The 27,932-nt window shown below is 50.7% G+C and overlaps 1 protein-coding gene across 2 annotated transcripts; it reads left to right on the top strand.

The window, feature by feature from the left end:
• Positions 1-27,900, top strand: LOC127586473 (polyunsaturated fatty acid 5-lipoxygenase-like). Of its 2 annotated transcripts, XR_007958694.1 has the most exons (15): positions 1-294; positions 3,903-4,101; positions 5,146-5,227; positions 6,785-6,907; positions 8,033-8,139; positions 11,614-11,783; positions 12,996-13,139; positions 14,182-14,385; positions 15,289-15,375; positions 17,167-17,336; positions 19,255-19,376; positions 21,556-21,656; positions 22,875-23,045; positions 24,565-24,847; positions 27,436-27,900. XR_007958694.1 is itself a non-coding variant. In XM_052044477.1 (14 exons), exons 1-14 carry the CDS (start codon positions 145-147, stop codon positions 24,742-24,744), a joined length of 2,010 nt encoding a protein of 669 aa, XP_051900437.1. In that variant the 5' UTR covers positions 1-144; the 3' UTR covers positions 24,745-27,900. The 2 variants fall into 2 exon arrangements, 1 of the variants encoding a protein (XP_051900437.1); XM_052044477.1 differs by having other exon boundaries at positions 24,565-27,900.
• Positions 27,901-27,932: the final 32 nt, after the last annotated feature.

Below are 27,932 nucleotides of genomic sequence, written 5' to 3'. Positions count from 1 at the left end.
ACAGGAATGCAGCTGTTAGTTCTACAAGGTGCTCTGGCCCTGCTTTGCAAAGTGTTTTATCTGTAACAGGACCCAGAGTGCTGGCATTAACTCCTTTGGAACTGCCCTATCCACGGTCAGGATCTACTTCTGTCGCCAGGAGAGATGATCACCTACAAGGTCACGGTGGCCACTGGGACTTCATACTACTCAGCAACCAATGACTACATCTATGTCACGCTGGTGGGAGAGAAAGGATCGAGCAAGAGAACCATCCTGGATAAATGGCTGTTCAATGACCTGGAGAGAGGAAGTGTAAGTGCAGGGAGGGAGGGAGGGAGGGAGGGAGGGAGAGGGAGAGAGAGAGAGAGAGAGAGAGAGAGAGAGAGAGTGAAGGAAGGAGAGTGTGGTGAGAGAGGGGGAGAGAGTGTGTGAGGGTGAGAGACAGTATGTGAGAGAGAGGATAGGGTGAGAGAGTGTGTCTGAGGGGGAGAGTGAGAGAGTAGGTGAGGAAAAGCAGGGTGTGTGAATGTTTGAGAGCAAGAGAGAGAGTGTGAAGTCTATGTGGAGAAAGGGCATGTGTGCAGAGTGTGTGGAGAGAGAGTGCGTGTGTGGAGGGAGAGAGTGCGTGTGTGGAGGGAGAGAGTGCGTATGTGGAGGGAGAGAGTGCGTGTGTGGAGAGAGAGTGCGTGTGTGGAGGGAGAGAGTGCGTGTGTGGAGAGAGAGTGCGTGTGTGGAGGGAGAGAGTGCGTGTGGAGGGAGAGTGTGTGTGTGTTCGGAGAGGGAGTGTGCATGTGGAGGGAGATCGTGTGGAGAGTGCGCGTGTGTGGGAAGAGAGAGTGTGTGAGTGTGTGTGTAGAGAGTGTGTGTGGAGAGGGAGAGAGTGTGAGTGCGTGTGTAGAGAGAGGCACATGACTGTGTGTGAGGGACGGATGTAGTGTATCGATGTGTGTAACAAGAGCACCTTTATTCCTGACCATTCGCCACTGACCCTCCCCTGCCTCAGCAATGGCAACACAGCTTCCCCTTGGCAACGATCATCTCTGGAAAGGTTTTGCTGGGAGGGGCACCTGCTGTTTCTAAATGACCTGCTGGTTCAGGTAACCAGTGAGGCCCCGACCACACGAAGGTGTCTTACAAACTGCCTGCCGCACCAGTCGTGGGTGGCAGCGGGGGAGAAGCTCTACCCCTCTTTGCTGTGCGCATCTTTCCGTCGCTCACTGGACTCTCTGAGCTCTCGGGTCTGTTGTAAGACAGGTGCTGGGTCCGCGGAGGGCGGAGGGCACTGGATGCCAATGTGCCTTGTGCCACAAGCCAGCAGGATCAAGAGGGAGTCAAGTAAAACCTCCAGCACCAGTGGTCCGTCCAAGAACATAAGCGATAGTAGTGCGAGTGGACCACTCAGCCCCTCATTCCTGCTGTTCATGACTGTTCATGGCTGTTCTTTTACTTCAGTACCACTCTCCTGCACGATCTCCCTACCCCTGGTAACATCTAAAACATCCGACCATCTCTGTCATATGGCACAGAAACCGGCCTTTTGGATCATCACTTCCATGCCGAACGTTTGGCTCATCCAGAGGGACATAAGTGAGTGAATAGATGGGATTGTTCTGGGAGTTGGCCCGGCTTCAATAGACTGAATGTCAGAATCAGAATCAGGTTTATTATCACTGACATATGACGTGAAATTTGTTGTTCTGTCGCAGCAGAACAGTACAAGACATAAAAATTACTATATGTTCCGAAAAAATAAATAAAATAGTGCAAAAGAGGAATAACAAGGTTGTGTTCATGGGTTCATGGACCATTCAGAAATCTGATGGCGGAGGGGAAGAAGCTGTTCCTGAATCATTGAGTGTGGGTCTTCAGGCTCCTGTACCCCCTCCCCGATGGTAGTAACGAGAAGAGGGCATGTCCCAGGTGGTGAGGGTGCTTAGTGATGGATGCTGCCTTCTTGAGGCACCGCCTCTTGAAGATGTTCTCAATGGTGGGGAGGGTTGTGCCCGTGATGGAGCTGGCTGAGTCTACAACCCTCTGCAGCCTCTTGCGATCCTGTGTTGGAGCCTCCATACCAGTCAGAATGCTCTCCGCTGTACATCTGTAGAAACTTGCAAGTGAGCAATACAAAACATGTACACTTGAATTGTATAACCTCAAGTTAGAAAGTAAAGTGCTTAAAATGTCCGTCACTATTGATGCACATGAAGAGTTTATTTGCTTTGGTGGAGGAATCACAACCAGAAAAGTGACGAGCCAAGCCACTCAGGGAACCAGAAACAAAGGCAGGAAGAGGCCATTCAGCCCTTTTGTGTGTGTCCTGCCATTCAGTAAGACAATTACCCTGTACCCAGTACCATTACCCTGCACTAGCCTTGTATTCCTCAATTCCCACTTTTTGCTGGACACCTTTCCCCACTCCCTCCCACCCACCAAAGCCATTTGAGGCTAGGAGTCAGCTGAAGTTTACCATATGGTAGGCTTTTATGGGTGTGGCGGGATTGGGAGACAAGGTGAGTCGAGATACAACTCAACTCAAAGACATACCAGTAGGTTAATTGGCCAATGGAAATTACCCGTGGGGGTATTTCTCTGGCTGTAAATTACCCCTAAATATATTACTCTTTCTGTAAATTACTCTTAGTCAGTAACCCCACTATAAATTGCCTCTTGTGTATTACTCCTGCTATATATTACCCCTAAATGTGTTATCCTGCTGTAACTTGCCCCTAGTGTGTTACTGGAACAGAGAACAGTACAGCACAGGAACAGGCCCTTCGGCCCACGATGTTGTGCTGAATTAACTAAGCTAATGACACCTAATCCCTTCTGCCTGCACGAGATCCATCTCCCTCCACTCTCTGCACATTCATGTGCCTATCTAAGAGCCTCTTAAATGCTTTAATCGTATCTGCCTCCACCACCACCCCTGGCAGTGCATTCCAGGCACCCACCACTCTCTGTGTAAAACAAAAATCCTGCCCTGCACATCTCCTTTGAATTTACCCCTCCTGCCTTAAATGCATGCCCTCTAGGATTAGATATTTCGACCCTGGGAATAAGATACCGGTTGCCTACTCTATCTATGATTCTCATAATTTTATAAACCTCCATCAGATCTCCCCTCAGCGCTCCAGAGAAAACAACCCAAGTTTGCCCAACCTCTCCTCATAGCACACACTCTCTAATCCAGGCAGCATCCTGGTGAACCTCTTCTGCACCCTCTCCAAAGCCTCCACATCCTTCCTGTTTACTCCACTGTGATTTACCCCTGCTGTAAACCCTGCTCTACCCCTGCTTTAGCCAGAACATGCCGAAAGCCTTTAGCAGGTCAGGCAGAAACTGTGCAAAGAGAAACAGAGTTGATGTTTCAGATGAAAGATCCTTCACCAGATTATGATGTTAAAATAGAAGCTGAAGTATCAAACGCAAGCGTTAAACACTACTTCTTTTTAAAATACCCATGTAATTTTGACATATTTTTGCAAGGGGTTTTTGACGAAACGTCAACCTAGTTTTGCTCTCCACAGATGCTGCCCGACCTGTTGTGTGTTTCCAATATATTCAGGTTTTATTTCAGATTTCAAGCATTTGCAGTTTTCTTAATTTACTGCTGTAAAAATTCATTTGATTCATTTACATGGTCCAGCCTTCACGTGGCACCAGTCCACTTGCGTGTTTGAGTCTTAAATGCCTCCTCTGAGGCAGTTAAGGATGGCCAATAAATGCTGGCATTGCTAGCAGCAGCCACCTCCAGTGAGTGCATGAAAAAAACAAGAAGGATTTAGGGAGGGAATTCAAGGCCTGTGGACAAGATGGAATGATTAAATGTGATGTAAATTGTCACCTCGAGGTTCCTGCTAGGTACTCCTCTTTGCTCCCCTTTCTTATTCTGTAACACGACCTCTGCTTCGATTGACCAGGTGCAAGAATACGAGGTCGAAAGTGAGACGGACCTGGGCTGCATCTGGTGGGTGCAGTTGGACAAGGAGAGGTTCCTGGTGGAGGACAACTGGTTCTGCAGCTATGTGATGGTGCGGACGCCTTCAGGAGAAAGCCTCGTCTTCCCCTGCTACAGGTGGCTGTGTCATAATGACAGCGTCTGCATTCGGGAAGGACAAGGTGAGGCTGTGAGACAAGGGGGTGGGGAGGTTGGGAGCTGGGGAGGGTTTGGGAAAGCATTCCAGAGTTCAGGATTGAAGGCACAGACACTGGTGTTTAATCGTGGTGGTGAGCTGGTGGGTGGAGCTGGAAGAACGTGGAGATCTTAGAAAGTTGAAGACAACAGCAGACTCTGTGTCCATTATAGAGAACACCCTTCCCTGTGTGTATTATGGGGAACCCCAGTCCCTGTGTGTATTATGGGGAACCCCAGTCCCTGTGTGTATTATGGAGAACCCCAGTCCCTGTGTGTATTATGGAGAACCCCAGTCCCTGTGTGTATTATGGAGAACCCCAGTCCCTGTGTGTATTATGGAGAACCCCAGTCCCTGTGTGTATTATGGAGAACCCCAGTCCCTGTGTGTATTATGGAGAACCCCAGTCCCTGTGTGTATTATAGAGAACCCCAGTCCCTGTGTGTATTATGGAGAACCCCAGTCCCTGTGTGTATTATGGAGAACCCCAGTCCCTGTGTGTATTATGGAGAACCCCAGTCCCTGTGTGTATTATGGAGAACCCCAGTCCCTGTGTGTATTATGGAGAACCCCAGTCCCTGTGTGTATTATGGAGAACCCCAGTCCCTGTGTGTATTATGGGGAACCCCAGTCCCTGTGTGTATTATGGAGAACCCCAGTCCCTGTGTGTATTATGGGGAACCCCAGTCCCTGTGTGTATTATGGAGAACCCCAGTCCCTGTGTGTATTATGGGGAACCCCAGTCCCTGTGTGTATTATGGGCAACGGCAGTCCGTGTATAGACTATAGATAACAACAAACCCTGTGTACATTTCACACAACAGAAGCCCCCGTCCTTATAGCAGGCTCTGAATATATATTAGATAGAGTCGCAGTCAATAGCAGCCCTGTGTATGTTACAGGCAGTAGCATCTGTGTAAACATAGAATTTAATATCAGGCCTTGTTCAGATTATATCAGTTTCTGTAAGTCTGATTTCCTGAGCATGCCTGTGGACTGTATCATGTAAGCAGTGATCTTCTCCCCACAGCTAAGCGACCCTATGATGACTCCTTGCCTGCTTTTCAGTCACATCGTCAGCGGGAGCTTGTGCAGAGGCAGAAGCTGTACAGGTAACGGGCGCTGCCAGCTCACCTAGGAACCTGAGGAAGGGCAGGCGTCCAGATGTTCCCAGTGACTCCTTCCCCAGGGAAGTAAATCCCAGATTCTGCACCTCTGGATCTCCTCCATCTTGGGCCATGTGGTTCTGAGGAGAACCACACGTGGTTCTGAGAAGAACTGAGGTTTTGTGGAGAAGTCCCCCTCTCTAATCCCATCCCATATAAATGTTAGGAATCCCTGTCCATTTAAACAGAGATCCCTTGCCTGCAGGTTAGAAGGAAAACATAAGTCATTTTTCATTATATTTTGATGTGGTTTATTGGTGTTCATGTTTCTTTAGAATGATTTAAAATAGTAAAAGCAATTTCAATAGCTTTTTTTTTAATTCCCTGCAAATCAGTGATTTAAGCATTAAACCATCTACCAAACGCAGGCAAATGGGAGTAGCTCAGATAGACGTCTAGGTCAGCATGGATAAGCTGGGCTGAAGGGCCTGTTTCTGTGCTATAGAACTCTGACTTATTATCGCAAAGCCCCAACAACCACGTGACCCTTGACAGGAGGTTGAAGCCCTAACCCTAATTTTGGCTCCTGTCAAAGGCCATCTGGTGTTCTGGGGTCTTGGCAACAGGAGTAACTCAGGCTGAGGCCTTCTCACCACCAAAGCCTGTTTAGGCACCTCTCATGTGCAGAGGATTAACCTGATTGGCTCTAGTAGGTGGATACAGAGCGCCATCCCAACTGTAGCACCCGGGGGAACCCACGCGGTCACAGGGAGAAACGTGCAAACTCCACACAGACAGCATCGGCGGTCAGGATCGAACCCGGGTCTCTGAAGCCGTGATCCTGACCGTGTGGATTTTGAACATGCTCCCTGTGACCGTGCGGGTACCCACGCACCCCCCCCCCCCCCAGCCCCGGGTGCTCCGGTTCCCTCCCACATCCCAACAACATGCAGGGTCGGTGGGTTAATCAGCCGCTGTAAATTGCCCCTAGTTGTGTGGGTGAGGGGTAGAATCTTGGGGGGTGGGGGAGTTGGTGGGAAGGTGGGAAGAATAAAAGAATAGGGTTAATAAAGATGAACTGATCTTCCAATCTACCTCGTCATGGCACTTTATTTGTCTACCTGCACTGCACTCTCTCTGTAACACTATCTTCTGCTATTCTGTTATCTTTTTCCTTTTGTAACACCTCGAGGTACGTACGTACGGAATGATCTGTCTGGATGGCACACAAAGTAAAACTTCTCATTGTATCTCAGTACATGTGACAATAATAAACCAATTAGCAATTAGCATTTGATGGCCAGTATGGACTCAGTGGGCTGAAGGGCCTGGTTCTGCTGTATCACTATATAAATAGTGAGCAGGATCTTTTATAAAGGCCTGAGGGCACATAACCCATCCATGATGCGCCTGACCATCAGTGTAGGTTTGCAGGTTCGGGTCTCCGGAGGGGGATAACCTTCTGAATTTGGAACAGGGGTCTTTTCCCAGTGAGTTATTGTCAGTACGTACGCAGCCGCTGCCCACACCCCGTGCTGACGCAGCCTGCTTTGTGTTCTGCAGATGGAAGGTTTGGAAGCCTGGCATGACCAGGTGCATTGCCGCTGAAACAGAGGAGGATCTCCATCCGGACGTCAAGTTCGACAACGACAAGCGGACTGACTTTGAGAACTCCTTGAACTTGGCGTGAGTGCAGTGTTTGCTCTGAGTCTTTCCTTGGGCCATGGGAATTATGTTCAAGTGCGGTTGCAACAACGTAGGGTTGGGAAGGTGGGAATGGTTTTAGTGTGGAGGCAATCCGATCCCTGCAGGATTGAACCTGCAACACTGGAACTGGTTCTACCAGCTGTACCACCCATAATGAGAACATTAATCAGCTCCTCTCTAAGTTATGGGGCCTGGGATTTTGGGGAATGGAGGGCAGGCCATGGCAGTGACCAATAGGGAAGCTGGAGAAGGAGAAAAAAGATCCTGGGACTGGACAACAGAGAGGTCAGTGTTCCCCTGGGAGTGGGTTGGGCAAACTGACTTATTACAGTGGATGCGGTGGGATCCATAATTTCCACAGGATTACAACTCAGGGAAGGTCTTGGACATTAATGATGTCCAGAGGGGTTTGGTGTACAGAGGGAACTCGGGGTCCATGTCCATTGCTCCCTGAAAGTGACCAGGCAAGTAGACAGGGTGGTAAAGGAGGTGTACGGCATGCTTGCCTTCATTAGTCGGGGCATTGAGTATAAGAGCAAGGAAGTCATGTTGCAGCTGTATAAAACTTTGTTTAGGCAACTTGGAGTACTGTGTGCAGTTCTGGTCGCCCCATTTCAGGAAGGATGTGGAGGCTTTGGAAAGGGAGCAAAAGAGGTTCACCAGGATGTTGTCTGGATTAGAGGGCATGTGCTATAAGGAGAGGTTGGACAAACTTGGGTTGTTTCCTCTGGACCTGATGGAAGTTTATATAATTATGAAAGGCATAGATAGACATTTTCCTGGGGTAGAAATGTCACGTACTAGAGGACAAGCATTTAAGGTGGGAAGGGTAAAGTTTAAAGATGTGCGGGGCAAGTTTAAATAAACTCTGTTTAAATAGAGCGGTGGGTGCCTGGAACGAGCTGCCAGGGCTGGTGATGGAAGCAGATGCAACAGTGGTGTTTGAGAGGCTGTTGGATAGACACATGAATATGCAGGGAATGGAAGGACATGGATCATGTGCAGGCAGAAGGGATTTAGTTTGATTCAGCACAGACATCATGGGCTGAAGGGCCTGTTTCTGTTCTGTACTGTTCCGCGTTCTATGATGTTTCTTCTCCTCAGTTTAAGGGAACTCTTCCTGAAGGAGCTTGTGAACATGTTTGGAACATCCTGGTACAGTCTAGAGTGCTTTCAGAAGATCTTCTGGAGAGTCAAGAGTCCCATAGGAAGTAAGAGATTTGGAAATTGTGCAAGGATTAACACAAAGCCCAGGAGACTGGGCACAATGGTCAGGTTGCCAGGTGAATTGTCCATAAAATTCCATCCCAACTCTCGTAGGGTTCCAGGAAACCCTTTATCGGAATTTCAGGCCCATTGTCCTTTCCCCTCATGTTTACTTACGATATAGACGGATTTGGCCATTTGATCCATTCAGTCTATTCTCAGCGCGATCCCGTCAACCCTACCCGTCATTCCCAGCAAAATTCCCTGTGGCCTATCCCTCACACATTCCTCCCACTAGCTCCTGGAACAACTTACAGCGCCCAACTCACCACATCGCTGGGATGTGGGAGGAAACCGGAGCACCCAGTGGTAAACTCCTGGGTGGTGACAGGGAGAACGTGCAGACTCCACACACACACACACACACACACACACACACACACACACACACACACACACACACACACACACACACACACACACACACACACACACAGCACCAGAGGTCGGGATCGAACCCGGGTCCCTGGAGCTGTGAGGCAGCGGCTTTACCTGCTGTGACACTGTGCTCTGCAATGTCCTTTTGTTCTGTCGCAGCCTTTCCTGGATTGGCCACCTCCCTGCCCTATACCCTTCTTCCTCCTGCCTCAAACATGCTTCCTGCTACAAACAGGGCTGTAGGGATAGGATCCTGGCTTTTCCAGCATCTCAAAGTTCTGGATTTCCCTCAGTATTCCCCCCCTCCCCCCATCTGACAGCTGACAGGCTTTTGAAACCCAACCCTAGAGCCATCCAACTGTAGGCCCCTGACCTAACGCAGGTGGACACATGGCCACTCGGAGGAGTTGGTCGGGGAGGATGGTACTGACAACCTCGAGGCTGTGCGTCGGGAGCACACCGAGGTCCCGTGGGAGTGGCTGAAGGAGTGCATCACCTCCAAAAACTACCCAACCCCACTGCCCCATCAGCCATCTCCTGCCCTATCTGTGGAAGAGATTCCCACCTTGACCTCATCCCAGCCCTACCCCTCGACAGCACTGTGGAAGGAAATTAAGGGGAGCGTTGGGCCTGAGTGGGAAGAGGCATTGTTTGGATATTGTGGCAAATTATCCCGGAATCTCTGTGACTCCATGATGTCTCTGGAATGGTTTGGAATGACGGGGCATAGATAGGGTGAATGAACACAGTCTTTTTCCCAGGGTTGGGGAATCAAGAACCAGAGGGCACAGGTTTAAGGTGAGGGGGAGAGATTTAATAGGAACCCGAGGGGCAACTTTTTCACCCAGAGGGTGGTCCGTATATGGAACGAGCTGCCAGAGGAAGTGGTTGAGGCAGGTACATTAACATCTATAAGGCACTTGGACAGGTACATGGCTAGGAAAGGTTTAGAGGGATATGGGCCAAACCCAGGCAAATGGAACTAGCTAAGATGCCAATCCTGGTCGGCATGGACCAGTTGGGCAGAAGGGCCTCTTTCTGTGCTATGATTACGACTGTGTGATGTCACAGGAAGTGAGGTTACAAATATACAAATGGGGGGCGCAGGAGAAGCCCCCATTTAATAAGCACAGCTGATCTCATTATAATCTCAACTCCTACCCCCAGTAACCTTTCAGCTTTATCAAATATCTACCTTAAAAGTATTCAAACACTCTGCTTCCCCTGCCCTTTCAGGAAGAAACTCAGAACCCTCCGAAAGAGTTCCACCTCTCTCCATTTTTAAACAGTGATCCTATTTCTAGGTTCTCCCCCCATGAAGAAACATCCCCTCCCCCTATATCCTGTCGAGACCCCTCAGGATGTTGTTTGAATCAAGTCCCCTGTGACTCGTGCAGATTCCAGCAGATACGAGATTTTAGATTTAGATCTCTTTATTAGTCACATGTACATCGAAACACACAGTGAAATGCATCTTTTGCGTGGAGTTTTCTGGGGGGGGCAGCCCGCAAGTGTCGCCACGCTTCCGGCGGCAACATAGCGTGCCCACAACTTCCTAACCTGTACGTCTTTGGAATGTGGGAGGAAACCGGAGCACCCGGAGCAAACCCACGCAGTCACGGGGAGAACGTACAAACTCCTTACAGACAGCGGCGGGAATTGAACCCGGGTCACTAGCACTGTAATAGCGTTATGCTAACTGCTACACTACCATGCAGGCCTGTCCAACCTTTCCTCATAATGCAATCTGCACACTCCAGGAATCCATTTAGTGCACCTTCTCTATACTGCTCCCAACACATTAACGTGCTTCCTTAAATAAGGGGATCAACACCGTACACAATACTCCACATGTGGCCTTCCCAATGTCCGAGATAACAGAAGGATAACCTCCTTACTTTTGTGTTCCCCCTCCTAATTAGCAGCAATATCCATTAGCTTTCCTAATCACTTGCTGTACCTACACACTAGCCTTCTGTGAATTGTGCGCTCAGATCCCTATGAATCAAAAAGGATGTACCACCAGGCTCAAGGATAGCTTCTATCCCACTGTTATAAGACTATTTAGCAGTCTCTCAGTACGATAAGATGGACACTTGACCTCACGATCTACCTCATTATGGCCTTGCACCTTATTGTCTGCCAGCACTGTACTTGCTCTGTAACTGTAACACTTTATTCTGCATTCTGTTATTGTTTTCCCTTGTACTACCTCAATGCACTGATGTGATGAAATGATCTGTATGGATGGCAGCAAAACAAAGTTTGTCACTGTACCTCGGTACATGTGACAATAATAAACCAATTTACCAATACCAGGCCTTGCAATCTCTCACCATTCAGATAACGTACTTCCCTTTATATTTTATCCCCTGCAAAATATATGAACAATTTTGCATTTTCCCACAATATACTCCATTGCCAGATCTTTGTTCACTCACTTAACCTACCTGTATTTCTTTGTAGCCTTCAAACATCCTCTTCATGGCTTACATTGCGACACGGAGACACAAGATGTTGGATTCTGGAGCCACAAACAATCTGCTGGAGGAACTCAGCAGGTCAGACAGCATCACTGGAGGGAAATGGACAGTCAACATTTCGGACTGAGGCCCTTCATTTGGACTGCTGGTCCCTCAATATGAAATGTTGACTGTCCATTTACCCCTACAAATGCTGCCTGACCTGCTGTGTTTGTTTCATTGCTAAATACCTTGGTGTCATCAGTGCATCTAGTAAATGTCCTCGGTGGCTTTATCCAGGTTATGTATTATAAATTGCAAAGGGTTTGACACAAAGTGGCTAACGAGAGCTTAGTTTTAGACCTGGAAGGCAACAAGAAGATGGAGACCCCATCCAATGGTGGGCTGGAGGTGGTGGTGGGGGGGGGGGGGGGTTGGCGGCGAGGGTGGGGGGGGGTCACCATCTCCTTGTACATTTAAGGTCGCGGAACAACCCAGCAGAACGCATTTTTCTAACAAAGAACATCACTCATCTGGTGAAATTCCTCTTATTTCTCCCCTGCCTCCACCATTTTCCAGTCTACGTGGTCAACCATTGGAAGGAAGATTGGTTCTTTGGGTACCAGTTCAAAAATGGTTGCAACCCCTGCTTGATTGAGAGGTGCAGGGAGATCCCAAAGAAGTTCCCTGTGACGGATGCGATGGTCAACCAGTTCCTCGGGGGATCCACACTGGAAAAGGAAATGAAGGTGGTGTTTGTGGCTGTTATTCTATTTGCTGTACGAGGGCAGCACAGTGGTGTAATGGGTAGAGCTGCTACCTCATAGTGCCAGCGACCTGGGTTCGATCCTGACCTCCGGTGCTGTGTGTGTGTGTGTGTGTGTGTGTGTGTGTGTGTGTGTGTGTGTGTGTGTGTGTGTGTGTGTGTGTGTGTGGAGTTTGCACCTTCTCCTTGTGACCGTGTGGGTTTCCCCTGGGTGTTCCAGTTTCCTCCCACGTCCCAAAGACGTATTTGTAAGTTAACTGGCCAGGTTAGATACAGAGAAAGTTCCCTCTACACTGTCCCATCACACAGTCCCAGGGCAGGGACAGCACGGGTCACATATAGAATAAAGCTCCCTCTACACTATCCTGTCACACACTCCCAGGGCAGGGACAGAATGGGTTAGTCAGAGTGTAGCTCCCTCTACACTGTCCCGTCATATACTCCCAGGGAAAGAATGGTCATGTTTTAATTTGTGAATGATGTAAGTATTCTGATAAAAGTTATGTAACAACAAAAAAAAGATTTAAACAGAGTGTTGCTGCTTATACACTGCCCCATCACACACTCCCGGGGTCAGACACAGAGTGAAGCTCCCTCTACACCATCCCATCACACACTCCCGGGGTCAGACACAGAGTGAAGCTCCCTCTACACCATCCCATCACACACTTGTAGGGTCAGACACAGAGTGAAGCTCCCTCTACACCATCCCATCACACACTTGTAGGGTCAGACACATAGTGAAGCTCCCTCTACACTGTCCCATCACACACTCCCGGGGTCAGACACAGAGTGAAGCTCCCTCTACACTGTCCCATCACACACTTGTAGGGTCAGACACAGAGTGAAGCTCCCTCTACACCATCCCATCACACACTCCCGGGGTCAGACACAGAGTGAAGCTCCCTCTACACCATCCCATCACACACTCCCGGGGTCAGACACAGAGTGAAGCTCCCTCTACACTGTCCCATCACACACTCCCGGGGTCAGACACAGAGTGAAGCTCCCTCTACACTGTCCCATCACACACTCCCAGGGCAGGGACAGCACAAGTTAGTTAATTCTATCCTCTTGAATTGCCACTGGTTTAAAGTTCTGTGCCAGAATTAGGAAGGACTCTCTGCTGGTTGTGGGTTGAAAGTTGCTCTCGCTCCTCTGTCGCTCAGTGCGGGTCTCCCTTGTCTGTGCACAGAAGGGAAACATTTACATCGTGGATTACAAGATCTTGGATGGAACTATCGGCAACGTGATCGAGGGGAAGCAGCAATACGTGGCAGCCCCCATCTGCCTGTTGTTCCAGGACCCCCAGAACAGGCTGATGCCTCTTGCCATTCAGGTAGGTCAGGGGAGGATTGGGGAATGTTGGAGGGACCATTACCTCGGCGTGGGGAATGTGCAGCTGAAGACAGGGAGGTGGAGAGAGGAAGAGACAGGGTGAAGGAGTGAGGAAGTGGGAGGGTGGCAGGCAGGGAAAGGAATGGAGAGAGGGAACAGGAGTTAGAAGGGAGGGAGAGAGAGGGGTAGGGGAGGAGGGGAGGGGGGACAGAGGTGGGAGAGAGGAAGAGGGAGGTGAGGAAAGAAAGGGAGTGAGGAAACAGGAGGAAGGGAAGGGGAGGGAGGGGAGAGGGATGGTGGGAGATGGGGAGGGAGGGGAGAGGGAGGGGAGAGGGATGGTGGGAGATGGGGAGGGAGGGGAGAGGGAGGGGAGAGGGATGGTGGGAGATGGGGAGGGGGGGAGAGGGATGGGAGAGGGAAGCTGGGAGATGGGGAGGGAGGGGAGAGGGATGGTGGGAGATGGGGAGGGAAAGGGAGAAGAGGATGAAAAGTAAAGAGGTGGAATACAGGGAGGGGGAGGATAGGAGGACGAAGGCAGATGGGAGAGGGAGAAGAGGGAAGGAGACGGGGAGAGAGAGAGAGAAAGTTCAGAGATGGGGAGCGAGAGGTGAAGACGGAGAGAGGGCAATGGAATGAGGAAGGCAGAGAGGGAGGGAGGGAGACGGAGGGAATGGGGGAAATGGAGAGAGGAAGAGACGGAGAGAGGGTCAAATAGAGACAGAAAGGGTGCCTCAGAAAGTGAGAGAGAGGGAGGGTGGGGGGGGGGGGAGAGAGAGAGAGGGACTCCCATGGGGCAATTTGAGAGTAAAAGTGAGATTGAAGCTGAGGGAGAGGGAAGGAGGGACAGGGAACCAGCCTCGACAGTGGGCTGAATGGCCTCTAGCACTGTGAGGGAATGGACAGCAACCAGAAGGAGACTGGGTGACGGACTGGGAGTAGGAGTATGTGGGAGTTAGGAGTGTCAGTGGGCACCTTCAGGAGCCCAGGGTCAGAGGCTCCCATTCTAGCCCAACGTTCATGCCTTCAACCTCCCTCCTCCACAGCTCGGACAGCTCCCAGGCCCCAACAATCCCATCTTCCTGCCCTCGGATCCGGAGAATCTCTGGCTGCTGGTCAAGATCTGGGTGCGGAGTTCCGATTTCCAGCTGCATCAGGTCGGCTTCCACCTGTGTGGGACGCACCTCCTCGGGGAGGTGTTCTGTGTCGCCACACTGAGGCAGCTTCCCGCCGTGCACCCCGTCTTCAAGGTGAGGGGCCCCCTCCCTCTCTCCCTCCCCTCCCTCACAACCCCTCTCCCTCGCCTCCCCCTCCCCTCCCCCATCTCTTTCCCTTCGTCTGTGTGTCTCTCTCACCTTCTCTCTGTCTCTCTCTTCCTGTCTGTCTGTCTCCCTCTCTGTCTCTCTCTCCCTCTCATTGTGTTCTCTCTCGAACAGGCCAGACTGTGGTGTGTTTGTTCATTTAAGGAAAACACCTCCCCTCTTCATGATGTGAACTGCCCCACAGACATTAACCTGATTTACGGGGCTCTTCTCCATCCCAATTCAGCATTGGCAGATACTATATCCCAGTGTACTTCACTCCCTGCCTCTTCCCAACTATCCCTCCCTCCTTTTCCCCCTCTCTTACCCTTCCGCTCCCTCTCCCTACCCTCCCTCCCTGAATCATCCCATCTTCACTGGGGCCAACAGAGGGCGGGGCTTCACTGGGGACTATGGGGCGGGGCTTCACTGGGGACTATGGTGGGCGTGGCTTCACTGGGGTCAACTGTGGGCGGGGCTTCACTGGGGACTATGGTCAGTGGAGCTTCACTGAGGCCAAGGGTGGATGAAGCTTTACTGGATCTAGAGCCTGTCCTGGTCACAGTCCAAGCTTCCTTGATTATCCATGAACAGGACAAATATAAGGGATTATTCGGGAGATGGGCTAGAACCATGGCCCACACCCTCTTCCCCCCAACCCCTTACCTTATCTACAGGTCAGGTAATAGGGGGGAGAGGGAAATTCACCAACAATAGGCCTCACCTTCCACCGTCTTTTCCAGTGGTTTTGTGTGGAAGATCCTTCGTCAAGCACAGGCCTGAGTTATGGGAATAGGATGCAGTCCCGAACCTGCCCTGGGCAACCTGGTGACCCTTCCTTTCTTTTCTTAGCTTCTGACTCCACATACGAGGTACACACTGGAGATCAACACACGGGCTAGAAACGAACTCCTGGGCAAGAATGGTGTTATTTCCAGAGTAAGTCACCCCTTTCTTCTCTTGATCTCTAGAAACTTATTCACCAAGGGCTTCCGAATCCATCTATGCAAGGTTGCAAAATCTGTTTGACCAGCTCTCGATGCATGCAGAGACTCTTTGCAGTCTTCTAGAATCTTCTATAACCCCCTGACGGGACAGAAGGGGGCTTTAGTTTAATGTCTTATCTAGAAGGCAGCACCTCTGACACTTCCAGAGTGGATAGGGAGGATGTGGAGAGGATGTTTCCTTGTGTGGGGAATCTCGAACATAGAACATTACAGCACAGGAAAAGGCCCTTCAGCCCACGATGCCTGAGCCGACTTAAACTGTATATCTGCCTGTACATGGTCTGTATGGGCAGGCAAGGTAGTGTGGCAGTTAGCTTAACGCTATTACAGCGCCAGCGACCCGGGTTCAATTCCGGCCGCTGTCTGTAAGGAGTTTGTACGTTCTCCCCGTGTCTGCGTGGGTTTCCTCCGGGTGCTCCGGTTTCCTCCCACATTCCAAAGATGTACGGGTTAGGAAGTTATGGACATGCTATGTTGGCGCCACAAGCATGGCAACACTCGCGGGCTGCCCCCAGAACACTCTATGCAAAAAGATGCATTTCACTGTGTGTTTCAATGTACATGTGACTAATAAAGAAATCTTATCTCCATTCCCTGCATGTTGATGCATCTGTCTAAACGCCTCTTAAACATTCCTGTCATATCTGCCTCCACCACCTCCCCGGCAGCCTGTTCCAGCCACTCACCACTCTCTGTGTGTACAAAAAAAAACTTGCCTCATAAATCTCCTTTAAACTTTCCCCTCCTCAAAGCTATTTGACAGTTTCACCCTGGGAAATTGACTGTCTACTCTACCGATGCCTCTCATAATCTTAAAAACTTCTATCAGGTCTCCCCTCAGCAGCTCCGACACTCCAGAGAAAACAATTCTCTCCTTAAGGTTAATACTCACCAAGCCAGGCAACATCCTGGTGAACCTCTTCTGCACCCCCTCCAAAGCCTCCACATCCTTCCTGTAATGGGGCGACCAGAACTGCACACAATACTCCAAATGTGGCCTGATCAAAGTGTTATACAGCTGCAACGTGGCCTCCCGCCCTTTATACTCAACACCCTGACCAGTGAAGGCAAGCATGCCGTATGCCTTCTTCACCACCCGATCTACTTGTGTTGCCGCTTCCAGGGAGCTGTGGACTTGCCCCCCAAGATCCCTTAAAACGTGTCCCCATCTAAGATGAGGTGAATCTTTGGAACACTCTTCCTCAAAGGGTGGTGGAAGCAGAGTGTGTGAATATATAAGGAAAGCAGTGGTGCAGCTAATTGAACCAACACCAGAGGCCCAGGCTCGATCCTGACCTCCGGCGCTGTCTGTGTGGAGTTTGCACGTTCTCCCTGTGACCGCTTGGATTTCCCCCGGGTGCTCCAGTTTCCTCCCACATCCCAAAGACGTGTGGGTCGGTAGGTTAATTGGCCACATTAAATGGAGGTGACTGGTAGAATTTGGGAGGGAGTCACTGAGAATAAAAAAATGTTTTTAATATAGTATTGGTGTAAATGGGTCGGCACGGATTCAGTGGGCCGAAGGCCCTGTTTCAGGCAGAGGGAATTTGATTCTTGAAAAGCAAGGGGGTGAAAGGTGACCAGGGTTGGCTTACTGGGGGCAAATGGGTATATCGAGTTGAGTTCATTATGCAGTGGACAAGGTTTGAATGGCTCTTGGTTTGTATACATCTCTAATAACAATTAAATTCTGAATGGAGGAATCTGCTTTGCTTTTTCCCAGTTGCTGGCAACGGGTGGGCCTGGCCTGGATGCATTTACCCTGAAGACCTGTAAGTCGTTCACCTACAGGTCCATGTGTCTCCCTGATAACCTGCAGGACCGTGGGGTCCTGGAGTTGAAGGAATACTTCTACCGCGATGATGGACTCCAAATCTGGGGTGCAATCAGCAAGTAAGTGCAAGACAGGGAGATCTGGATTACTTCTTTTAGTTGGGGACACAAGAGACGGGTCAGGCAGCATCTGTGGAGGGAAATGGACAGTCAACGCTTTGGGAATCAGAAGCTGGGGTGGATGAAGTGCGTTTCCCTGTTGATAAGAAGCCAAGACACACTGCCAGCCACTCTCATCTGAAAGGGAGCAAGCTGACTTCATCAGGCTAGATGAAGGAGCTCGACCCGAAACGTCAACTGTCCATTTCCCTCCATAGACGCTGCCTGACCCGCTGAGTTCCTCCAGCGTTTTGTATCTTACTTTGTTAGATCTTTGCTGGGGCTCTTGGTGTTGTCCAGCACCCATCCCCTGAAGGCAGTGCTGAACTGCCTCCTTCCTGTACCCCTGTCTGTCAAAGGGGGATGTGTTCTGCAATGGAGTACTCCTTTATTTTGTGGAAGTCTAATGCAGGGCCCATTTCCATCACTTGGTGGTTAGCATGAGCTCAGCCTCTGAATACAAGCGCTGTCTCTCCATAACTAGCCCCCAGAGAATGTGGCCTGCTTCCCATATCCTGGGTGCAAGACCTCGGTACATGTGACAATAATAAACCAATTCAATTCAATAGAACATATACAATAAATCGTAGGGCACTAAGGAGCATTAAAAAGTAGAGGGACTTGGGGTTAAAGTCCGTAGCCCCTGAAAACCGATCGTACAGATCAATTCATTACACGGTGCATGAGGCCTCAGTGATACTCAAGTTCACACGCCTAACTTCAAACTCACAAAATAGACACTTCGACTTCTGTTGTGGGAAGAGATGACCAGATGGACACGGGAAAAGGTTCAAGGATGTGCTCAGAGAAGGGGTGCAACATCCCCATTTGGAAATCGCTGGATCACAATGACTCAAAAGTATAGAAGGAGCATTCAGGATGGTGTTGAGAACGTTACCTCTCCGCCAAGAGCACACAGAGGTCCTTGAAGGATCGCACCTTTCCCCCAGACTCTCCCGCCTGTGGCAGGTCTGTGGGCTCCACTTGGAAGTGCACAGGCTGAAGTGGAGACAAGTCGTCCTCAAATCCCCAGGAGACACAAGAGACCTCAGGTGGAGCAAAAGAAAACTGAGCTGCTGGAAGGACTCAGCAGGTCGAGCAGCATCCGCGGAGGGAAATGCACAGTCGGTATAAAGAAGTGAGGGGAAGGAGTGGGGCAGGAGCTGGCAGGTGATAGGTGGATCCAGGTGAGGAGGGATTGATCCGCAGAAGGAGTCAGGTGAGGGAGGGAGGGTGGAAATAGTGATACTACCTGTCGTTTGCCAGCTCTTGCCCCGCCCACCCCCCTCACCTCTTTATACTGGCCAGATGAAGGGTGGCGACCCAAAGTGTCGACTGTCCATTTCCCTCCGCAGGTGCTGCCCGACCCACTGAGTTCCTCCGGCAGCTCGTTTCTTGCCCACAGGTTTGGCCTGAGGAGAGGAGAGAACTGGCAGCAGAAAACGAGGCCATTCTGCCCATCGACTCTATGCTGGTAGAGCAATTCCACCAGCCCCATGTCCCTGTTCTTTCACTGTCGTCTGGCAATTTATTCATCAAGTGCCTCTCCCATTTCCCTTCAGAAAACCTCACCCTGGATCATTGCCTCTCCCTGTACTTTTTCCACATTTTCCTCACCAACCCTTTGTCTCTTCCACCTAAAATTCCTCCTTTCTGGTCCACTCAACTCTCCCGCACAAGCCCGTCTTAAGTGGCTGTGGCTCCTCTGGTGAACAGTGCTGTTTGGGGCGAGAGTCACAGGGCTCAGACCCACGGACGATGGAGGAAGGGCGATGTATTTCCAAGTCGGGACAGAGTCGAGGGGCGGGCGTAGGTGGTGGTGTTCCTTGGAGAAGGGACAAGATGGCAGGGACTGCTTAACCGTTGCCCTGTTCCACAGGTACGTTAAGAACATCATGGGGCTCTACTACAAGAGTGACCGCGACGTGCTTGAAGACGTGGAGTTGCAGGCTTGGATGAAGGACGTGGTCCAAGAGGGGTTCACAGAGCTTCCTGGAACTGGTGAGAGAAAGCTCCGGCTTTGAGGTATAGTTGGGTGGGAGGGTAATCGAGTGAGCGTAGAGAGACGCCAGTTGATGACCCCACTGTTAACCTCTCTGAAGAAGTGGACCTCCTCCTGAACCAATGTATCCCCTCTGTGTTTGGGACCTGAGGTCCGAGGGATGAAGTGACCACCAGGCTTTTACTGCTCATAGGCTGAGGATATTGATGGCGACGCCAGCATTTATCGCCCATCCTTCATTGCCCCCTGAACTGAGGTGTCGGTTAAGGGTCAACCTTCATGCTGGGTATGGAGTTAAGTAGAAGGCGGATGCGTAAGAGCAGCCGATCTCTGTCCGTGTGTGAGCTGAGGTTTTTGTTGTGGCTTCAGGGTCAGTGTGTTATGACAGGGTTTATTTAAGGACCCAACTACCATAGTGGGAGGGTGCATCTCTATAAATAGTCCAGCCGATCGGACACTTGGCCCGTACCTTTTCCCTGCTTTCTCCCGTGATACTGAGGGCAGCACAGTGGCACAGCGGGCAGAGCCGCTGCCTCACAGCTCCAGAGACATGGGTTCAATCCCGACCTCCGGCGCTGTCCGTGTGTGGAGTTTGTCTGCTCTCCCTGTGACTGCCAGGGCTTTCCCCTGGTGTCAGACAGTCATGGAGCACGGAAGCAGGCCCTTTGGCCCACTGAGTCCGTGCCGACCATCAAGCACCCATTTTACACCAATCCCAATTTATTCTCCCCACATTCTGATCAACTCCCCCCCCGCCACTCCCCAACCCCCAGATTTGACCCCTCACCCACGCACTAGGGGCGATTAACTCATCAGCCTCCAGGCTTCTGGGATGTGGGTGGAAACCGGAGCACCCGAGGGAAACGCACGCGGTCACAGGGAGAACATGCAAACTCCACACACAGACAGCGCCCGGAGGTTGGGATTGAACCAGGGTCGCTGCAGCTAGGAGGCTGGGAGGCAGCAGCTCTACCCACTGTGCCACTGAAGGTGCTCTGGTTTCAACCCATATCCTGTGCAGGCTGGTAGATCAATTGGCCGCTGTAAATTCCCACTAGTGTTCTGGTGAGTGGTAGAATGTGGAGGGAGCTGGTGGGAATGTGGGGGGAATAAAATGAGAATAGCAAAAGATTAGTGAAATTGGTTTATCATTGTCACTTGTACTGAGGTACAGTGAAAAACTTGTCTTGCATACCGATCGTACAGATTAATTCATTACACAGTGCATTGAGGTAGTACAGGGTAAAACAATAACAGAATGCAGGATAATTTGTCACAGCTACAGAGAAAGTGCAGTGCAGGCAGACAGTAAGGTGCAAGGCCATAACAAGGTAGATTGTGAGTTCAAGAGTTGTGGACTCTGGATGTGCCGGGGACCTGTTTCCATGCTGAATAATTCCAGCTGTTGCCTATCGAGGTTAAGCTGATGCTTAACCTATTTTCTTGCTCCAGGAAGCTCAGGGATATGACCAACAGCTTGGCCAAAGAGTTAGATTTAAAGGCACCAATTCCTCCAAGAAAAGAAAAGGGGTGGGGAGGCAGAGAGGTTTAGGGAGGGAGTTCCATAGTTTAGGGTCCAGACAGCCGAAGGCAGGGTCTGCAGTAGGGAGGAACTAAGAACCAGGGGAGTATAGAAGGGGGTTCTGTGCGAGGGATGGTGTTGGAGACCAAGTAATGAGGACAGAAACACTCAGCAGTTCCAGAAGCAGCATCTGTGGAGAGTGGACAAGTCAGCCTGACGGCCTTTCATCAGAACCTAGCAGCTCGCCGCTGCTTCCCTCTCCGCAGCTGCTGCCCGACCTGTGGAGTGGTCCCGGAATTTTCTGTCAGATTTCTGTCATCTGCAGAATGTTGCCTTTCAGGGACTGGAAGTTTGAAAGTTTGGAACCCCCCCCCCCACCTCCTTCTTCCCAAACTCCTGGAGGGACCGTCTTTTCCCGGAGAGGGGAGGGTGCACTTGGGGCACTGCTACGAGAGGCGTCGACTGCCAGAGAGGAGAGGAAGAAAGGCAGGGAGGAGGAGGAAAAGGGGGTGGGATGAGGCTAGGATTGAGTGCAGGAATGGCAGTGAGTCCGATAGAATTGTGGGTAGTAACCAGGCAAACGGATTGTCCTGCAGGGACTCTCCCGAGGGGTTTTGTTGGTGTCTGTTGTCTAACACTATTTGCATTGGCTTCAGGATTCCCGGAGAGCTTTCAGTCCAGGGAAGAGCTCTTCAAATTCCTCACCACGGTGATCTTCACCTGCTCTGCCCAGCACGCTGCAGTCAACAATGGGCAGGTAAGGGCTCCTTTTCATTTCAGGTCCTCCCCACTTCCACCCCTCCCCAACGTGCCCCCTCCCCCGTCCTCCCCATTGGGGGTGGCGGAGGGGAGGAAATCTTGACATGCACCAGCTCCAGGGTGGGTTGTCAGGACCTCAGTGTGAGGGGACGGCTGTTGAGCAGCACTCGGTGTGTGGGGGGGGGGGAGAATGGGGGGGGGTGGTGGGGGGAATGGGAATTGGTGGGGGGGGTCTGCTATCAGACAGGCCAATCAGAGCCAAGGGCTCATGCCTGCTATCCAGTGTCCTGGGGTGGGTGGGTGTGTTCCTGTCTCAGTAGAAATGTACGGAGTGTCAATGGGAAGGATCTCACTCTTAGCTGAACACCAAGGGGTACTGATTTAAAGTAACCAGTAGACACAAGAGGCTGCAAATGCTGGGATCCTGAGATTATCACCCATTTTCATCCCCCTCCCACTCCTGGGTCCATCCACCTATCATCCACACGCTTCACCCACCGGAATCCCTCCCCCATCTGGATCCACCTGCCCTACATCTCTCCCCTAATGGTTCCTTCCTTCCTTATCAGAATCCAGCACTGCCAGCGCTTTGTGTTCCCACTTATCACCCTCCAGCCTCTGTGTCCACCTTCACCCTCCCCTCAGCTAGCTCCATCCGCCCCCTTTTACTCCTTCTGTCACCCACCTGCCTCCGTCTCCCCCTTCCCCATTTGTCCATCGTCTTTTATTTCTCCTCGGTCTACCAATCACCTACTGTCCCCTGTCTCACCCCTCCCCCTTTCTTCTTTGTACTGGCTATCTTCTTTCTCCAGTAGAACACCCTGACCTGCAATACGCAACACAGCTCACTTCTTTGTCACACATTAACATCTTATCCTCACAGCAACCCTGTCCTCACCCTATCACAGATATCTCCTTCGTCCTATCCATCCCTGTCCACACCTTCTCTCCAAATTAAAACTAATAAGAACAACGAATGCCAGAAACACTGGAGAATCTGTGGAAGGAACAACAATGCCAATGAGTCAATTCTATGGCCTTAGAACATGAAAACATCAGCTCCGTTTTTCCCTCCACAGATGCTGCCTGACCTGCTGAGTGTTTCCAGCATTTTTTGACTTTGTCTCAGATTTCCAGCATCTGTGTTTTTTTTTCATTTTGATGATGTTCCGTCGTTGCACCCTTGACTCTTGAATATTGACCTTTCACCTGACAGTATGATTGGAGTTGTTGGGTGCCAAACTCGCCATGCACCATGAGGGAGCCTCCACCCACCTCCAAGGGACACCGCTCGATAGATCAGCTCATGGATACCCTGCCTGATATGAGCCAGTCCGCTCTACAGATGGCAATCACGTGGCAGCTGGGTCGACCTTTACCCAACAAGGTAGGCAATGCGACTGTGTGTGTGTGTGTGTGTGTGTGTGTGTGTGTGTGTGTGTGTGTGTGTGTGCGCGTGCGCGCGCGTGTGTATGTATATGTACATATGGGTATGTGTATGTATGTGTGCACGTTTGTACGTGTATGTATATATGCGTGTGTAGATGTATGTGTGTTCATGTGTATGTGCCTGTATGTGTGTGTACAGTACGTGTGTGTGTTTGTGTAGGTAATGTTTGTGTGTGTACATACATGTGTCTACATTTGTGTGCATGTATGCACGTGTGTGTGTGAGTGTGTGTTGCAGAGCCTGTCCAAAGGGGCTGAGGGGGTGTTGAGGGTTCCATCGTCAGAGGCTGAGGAAGGGTCGAGGGAGTACCTGTCCGGAGGCTGGTGCAGGTTCCGGGCACTCCCTCGTCCCCTAGACTGAGATGCAGCTGTAACACCTCTCCCTCCAGATGTTGCTTCCTGCCCTCCGCCCCGATCTCTCTCCACCACTGCTCCGATGGGCTGCCCCATCTGTCCAAAACCCCACCCCAACCCTAACCCCTGCCCACCCCCAGCTTGCCTCTACACCTCCCCCATCCCGCCAATCGGAGCAGGCCGTACCCTGACACCCCGGATCAGACCAACAGCCGACCCTGGTGTATGTCGGGGCATTCACTGCATAAAGTCTCAAGGTAGACACGCGTGGTGTGGAAATGCCCATGTTAGCTCACTCGTGGATGTTCGTGTGCATGCGTGTTGTATGAGCACATGGATTGTGTTACAGGCCTGTGTGACTTTATCGGGAGGGTTTGGATGGCTGGGGGAGCTGGGAGGTTGGTCCTCAGTCAGCTGGGCACGATCACTCAGCCTGCTTGTCCACTCCCTGCCTGGCCTGTTGTCCATCAGGTTGGGAATGGTGCACACCCAAACCTGTGCTGCATCAATGGGGTTACACCCCCTCCCTCGTCCTCTTCCCCTCCCAACCCCTCCCTTCCCATCCCCGTCCCTCTCCTCTCCCTCTCCTTCTCCCTCTCTCTTTTCCTCCCTCTCCCCCTCTCTCCTTCTCTTCCCTCTCCCTCTTTTTCCTCCCCTCGCTCTCCCTCCACCTCCCCTCGATCTCCCCTGTCCCTCTCACTCCCCTTCCCATCCCACTCCCTGTCCCCTCCAATCACCCCCTCCCCTCTCCCTGTTCATCTCCCCCCACACACACCGTTCCTCTCCCCATCACCCTTTTCCCCTTCCCGTCCCTGCTTGCCATCTTTTCCTCTCCACTCTCCCCTCCCTCATCCTATTCCACTCCCCTCCCACCCTTCCACTTCCCTCCCGTGATTTATTCCCCCTCCCCTCCCTCTCCCCCTCCTCTCCTCCTCCCTGCTGTGCCTCCATTCAGACTCCTTTCCTGGGACGATGGGGCACCGCGTCCACATGACTCTGTAGGTTTACCCAGACAGGGTGCAGCCCAGCTGCCGGGGACCATCAAGGAGCCAAGCTCGTCTGATCCCATAGAAATTTCCACCCTTCTATAACCCTTCCCCCAGATCCTGCTGGGCAGTTTCGAGGAGGAGTACTTCACCGAGCCAGATGCCAAAAAGGTCATGGTGGAATTCCAGGAGGACCTGAAGGAGATCGAGCGACGGATCGAGGACCGAAACCAGGGCTTGGACCTCAAATACCAGTATCTGCAGCCCAGAAATATCGAGAGCAGCATCAGCATCTGAGTCCTGCTCTCCCCACACCCCAACCACTCTCCACTGGGACCCCCAATCATAGCGGGGAAGAGAAGAGTATCCCTTCACCTCCTAGGCTCTGTTACAAATAGAGGTAAGGCTAGGGATTGGGGTTGGTGTTAGGGTTAGGTGATTAGGGGTTGGGTTAGAGGTTAGGATTAGGGGTTGGGGTGGAGGTCACAGAGTTAGCAGTTAGGGTTAGATGTTGGGTTTAGTGTTTGGGGTTAGGAATTAAGGTTCTGAGTTACAGGTGGAGGTTATGATTACAGTCGGCGGTTTTTGTTATGGATGTGGGGTTGGAGTTTGGGTTTAGGGTTGGGGTTAAGGTTTGGAGTTTGGGTTTCGGGTTGGGGTTAGAGGTAGGAGTTTGGGTTTAGGATTTGTGTGACAGGGTAAGATTTTGGGTTTAGAGTTGGACTTAGGGGTTGGAGTTTTGGTTTAGGGTTGGGGCTAGGGGTTGGAGATTGCTTTTAGGGTTGTGGTTAGGGTTAGGAGTTTGGGTTTAGGTTTGAGGTTAGGGGTTGGAGACTGGATTTAGGGTTGGGGTTGGGGATTGGAGTTTGGGTTTAGGGTTGGGGATATAGGTACGAGTTTGGGCTTAGGGTTGATGAGAGGGGTATGAGTTTGGGTTTAGAGTTGATTTAGGTGTTGGAATTTTGGTTTATGGTTGGGGTTAGGGATTGGATTTTGGGTGTAGGTTTAGGGTTTGGTATTGGAGTTCGGGTTTTGCGTTGGGGTTATGGGTCCGAGTTTGGTTTTTGGGTTGGGGTTATGGGTACAAGTTTGGGTTTAGTGTTGGGGTTAGGGGTTGGAGATTGGGTTTAGGGTTGGGGTTGGGGTAGGAGTTTGGCTTTAGGGTTGGTGTGTATGGGTACGAGTTTGGGTTTGGAGTTGGTGTTGGGGATAGGAGATTTGGTTTAGGGTTGGGGTTCAGGATAGGAGTTTGGGTTTAGGGTTGGAGGTAGGGGTAAGAGTATGGGTTTAGACTGGGAATTAAGGGTTGGAGTTTTGGTTTTGGGTTGGGGTTAGGGTTGGAGATTGGTTTAGGATTTGGGTTTGGGATTGGAGTTTGGGTTGAACCTTGGGGTTCGGGGTTGGAGTTTGGGTTTAGGGTTGGGGTTAGGGATTAGTGTTTGGGTTTAGTGATGGTGTTATGGGTATGAGTTTGGGTTAATTGTTGGGGTTAGGGTTGGGGTTAGGGTTTAGAGATTGGGTTTAGGGTTGGGGTTCGGGATTGGAGTTTGGTTTTTAGGGTTGGGGTTAGTGTTTGGTGATTGTGTTTTGGGTTGGAGTTAGTGATTGGAGTTTGGGTTTAGCATTGGGGTTAGTGGTTGGGGTTTGGGTTTGGGTTTGGGGTTCGGGGTTGAGTTAGAACATCAAACACCACAACACACGAACAGGCCCTTTGGCCCACAATGTCTGTGCCGTCCATGACGCCAATCCAAACTCATCCCATCTCCCTGCACATGCTCTGTGTCCCTCCATTCCCTGCCCGTCTGAATGCCTCTTCATCGTTGTTATCGTATCTGTTTCCACTACTCCCCTGGCAGTGCCTGCCAGGAACTACTGCTCGGGGTCGCAAAAGATAAATCTTGCCTCGCTAATCTCCTGTAAACCTTTGCCTTCTCATCTTCAAACTGTGCCTTTGGTACTTCCACCCTGGGCACAATAAAGACTCTTACTACTTTCCTTCTCTATGCCTCTCATAATTTTGTGTACTTCCATCAATTTGGTCCTCATCCTCCAACATTCAGAGAAAACAACCCAAGTTTGTCCAACCTCTCCTTATCACTGATACTCTCTGATCCAGAAAATTTCCTCTTCTGCACCCTTACTGAAGCCTCCAGGTGCGGCCGAACTAAAGTTTTATACAGCTGCAACGTAGCCTCCTGACTCTTATCTCAACATCCCAACTCACAGAGGGAAGTCGGCCTAATGGAGTTTAGGGTTCGGAGTTAGGTATTATAGTTAGGAGTTGTTGAGCTGGGATCTGGCTAACCTTCGAGAAACGTGCATTAGGGTTAGGTGTAGGGTCACCCTCCCAAGTCTACGCAGGGAGCTTGAGGGTAATGGAAGGCTCGACACCAGACATGCACGATGGCAATGTTGGTTGGGGAGGGTTGGGTTTTGGTACCTTGGGTTATTTAGAGTTTCATCACCACGACTCAACCCAGAACATGGGACTCCAGACATCTTCTCCCTCTTTCTTGACCACCTCCACTCACCACCAGTGGACCTGACCCATCCTCACATAGGACTAATAAGGGGAGGGGAGAGGAGATGAGGAAAAAGCAGGTAGCTCACGAGCCTTCTCCCAGACACTGAAGGATTTCTGGACTTCTGCCTCTCAAGACATAGAAGTAGGAGGAGACCATTCGGCCCCCTCATACCTGCTTTCTCATCCATGGCTGGAGTATTTATGGATATATTTGACCTCTTGCTTCTGCGGCCTGAGGTTCCCACCTGCTTCAATAAGGCATCCATTCTCCCAGTGCCCAAGAAGAGCGAGGTGACCTGCCTCAATGACTACAGTGTCACCTTCCCTCACTGACCCCATAACCATTGATTCTCTGAGTCATACAGAGATACAGCACTGAAACAGGCCCTTCGGCCCACCGAATCTGTGCTGACCACCATGCACCTATTTTTACACTAATCCCACCCTAAACTATTTTATTCTAGCCACATTCCTCCAGATTCTACCACAGGGGCCAATTTCAAGTTGTCAACACACCTGCACATTTTTAAGATGTGGGAGCAAACCGGAGCACCCAGCATAAACCCACACGGTCACAGGGAGAACGTGCAAACTCCGCACACAGACAGCGCCAGAGGTCAGGATCGAACCCAGGCCCCTGAAAGCATAAGGCAGCAGCTCTACCAGTCGTGCCGCTGTGACATCAAATTTCTGAAAGCTCTTTAAGCTTCTCCCCAGTGATAAGATAATCGATCCCTTGCATTTATAAAATGAGTTGTATCATGTGAGCAGATCCCTCAAGAATCATTTTATTCACATTACTGTAGATCTTTGTAACTTTGCAATGTCTCTGCTATTGATTGAAGAATGCAAATTATTGTGGTTTTTTAAAAAATTCATTTTATATAGTTTCACCACTATTGATATCCAATAAAACACAATTTTCCATCTGCTGTGTCTGGGTCCAAATGTGATGTAAAAC

The sequence above is a fragment of the Pristis pectinata genome, chromosome 37 (genome assembly GCF_009764475.1).
Source record: "Pristis pectinata isolate sPriPec2 chromosome 37, sPriPec2.1.pri, whole genome shotgun sequence".
In the NCBI taxonomy this organism is placed as follows: domain Eukaryota; kingdom Metazoa; phylum Chordata; class Chondrichthyes; order Rhinopristiformes; family Pristidae; genus Pristis; species Pristis pectinata.
Note: the sequence above shows the minus strand (reverse complement) of the source record. Positions and strands in the feature narration are given on the sequence as shown.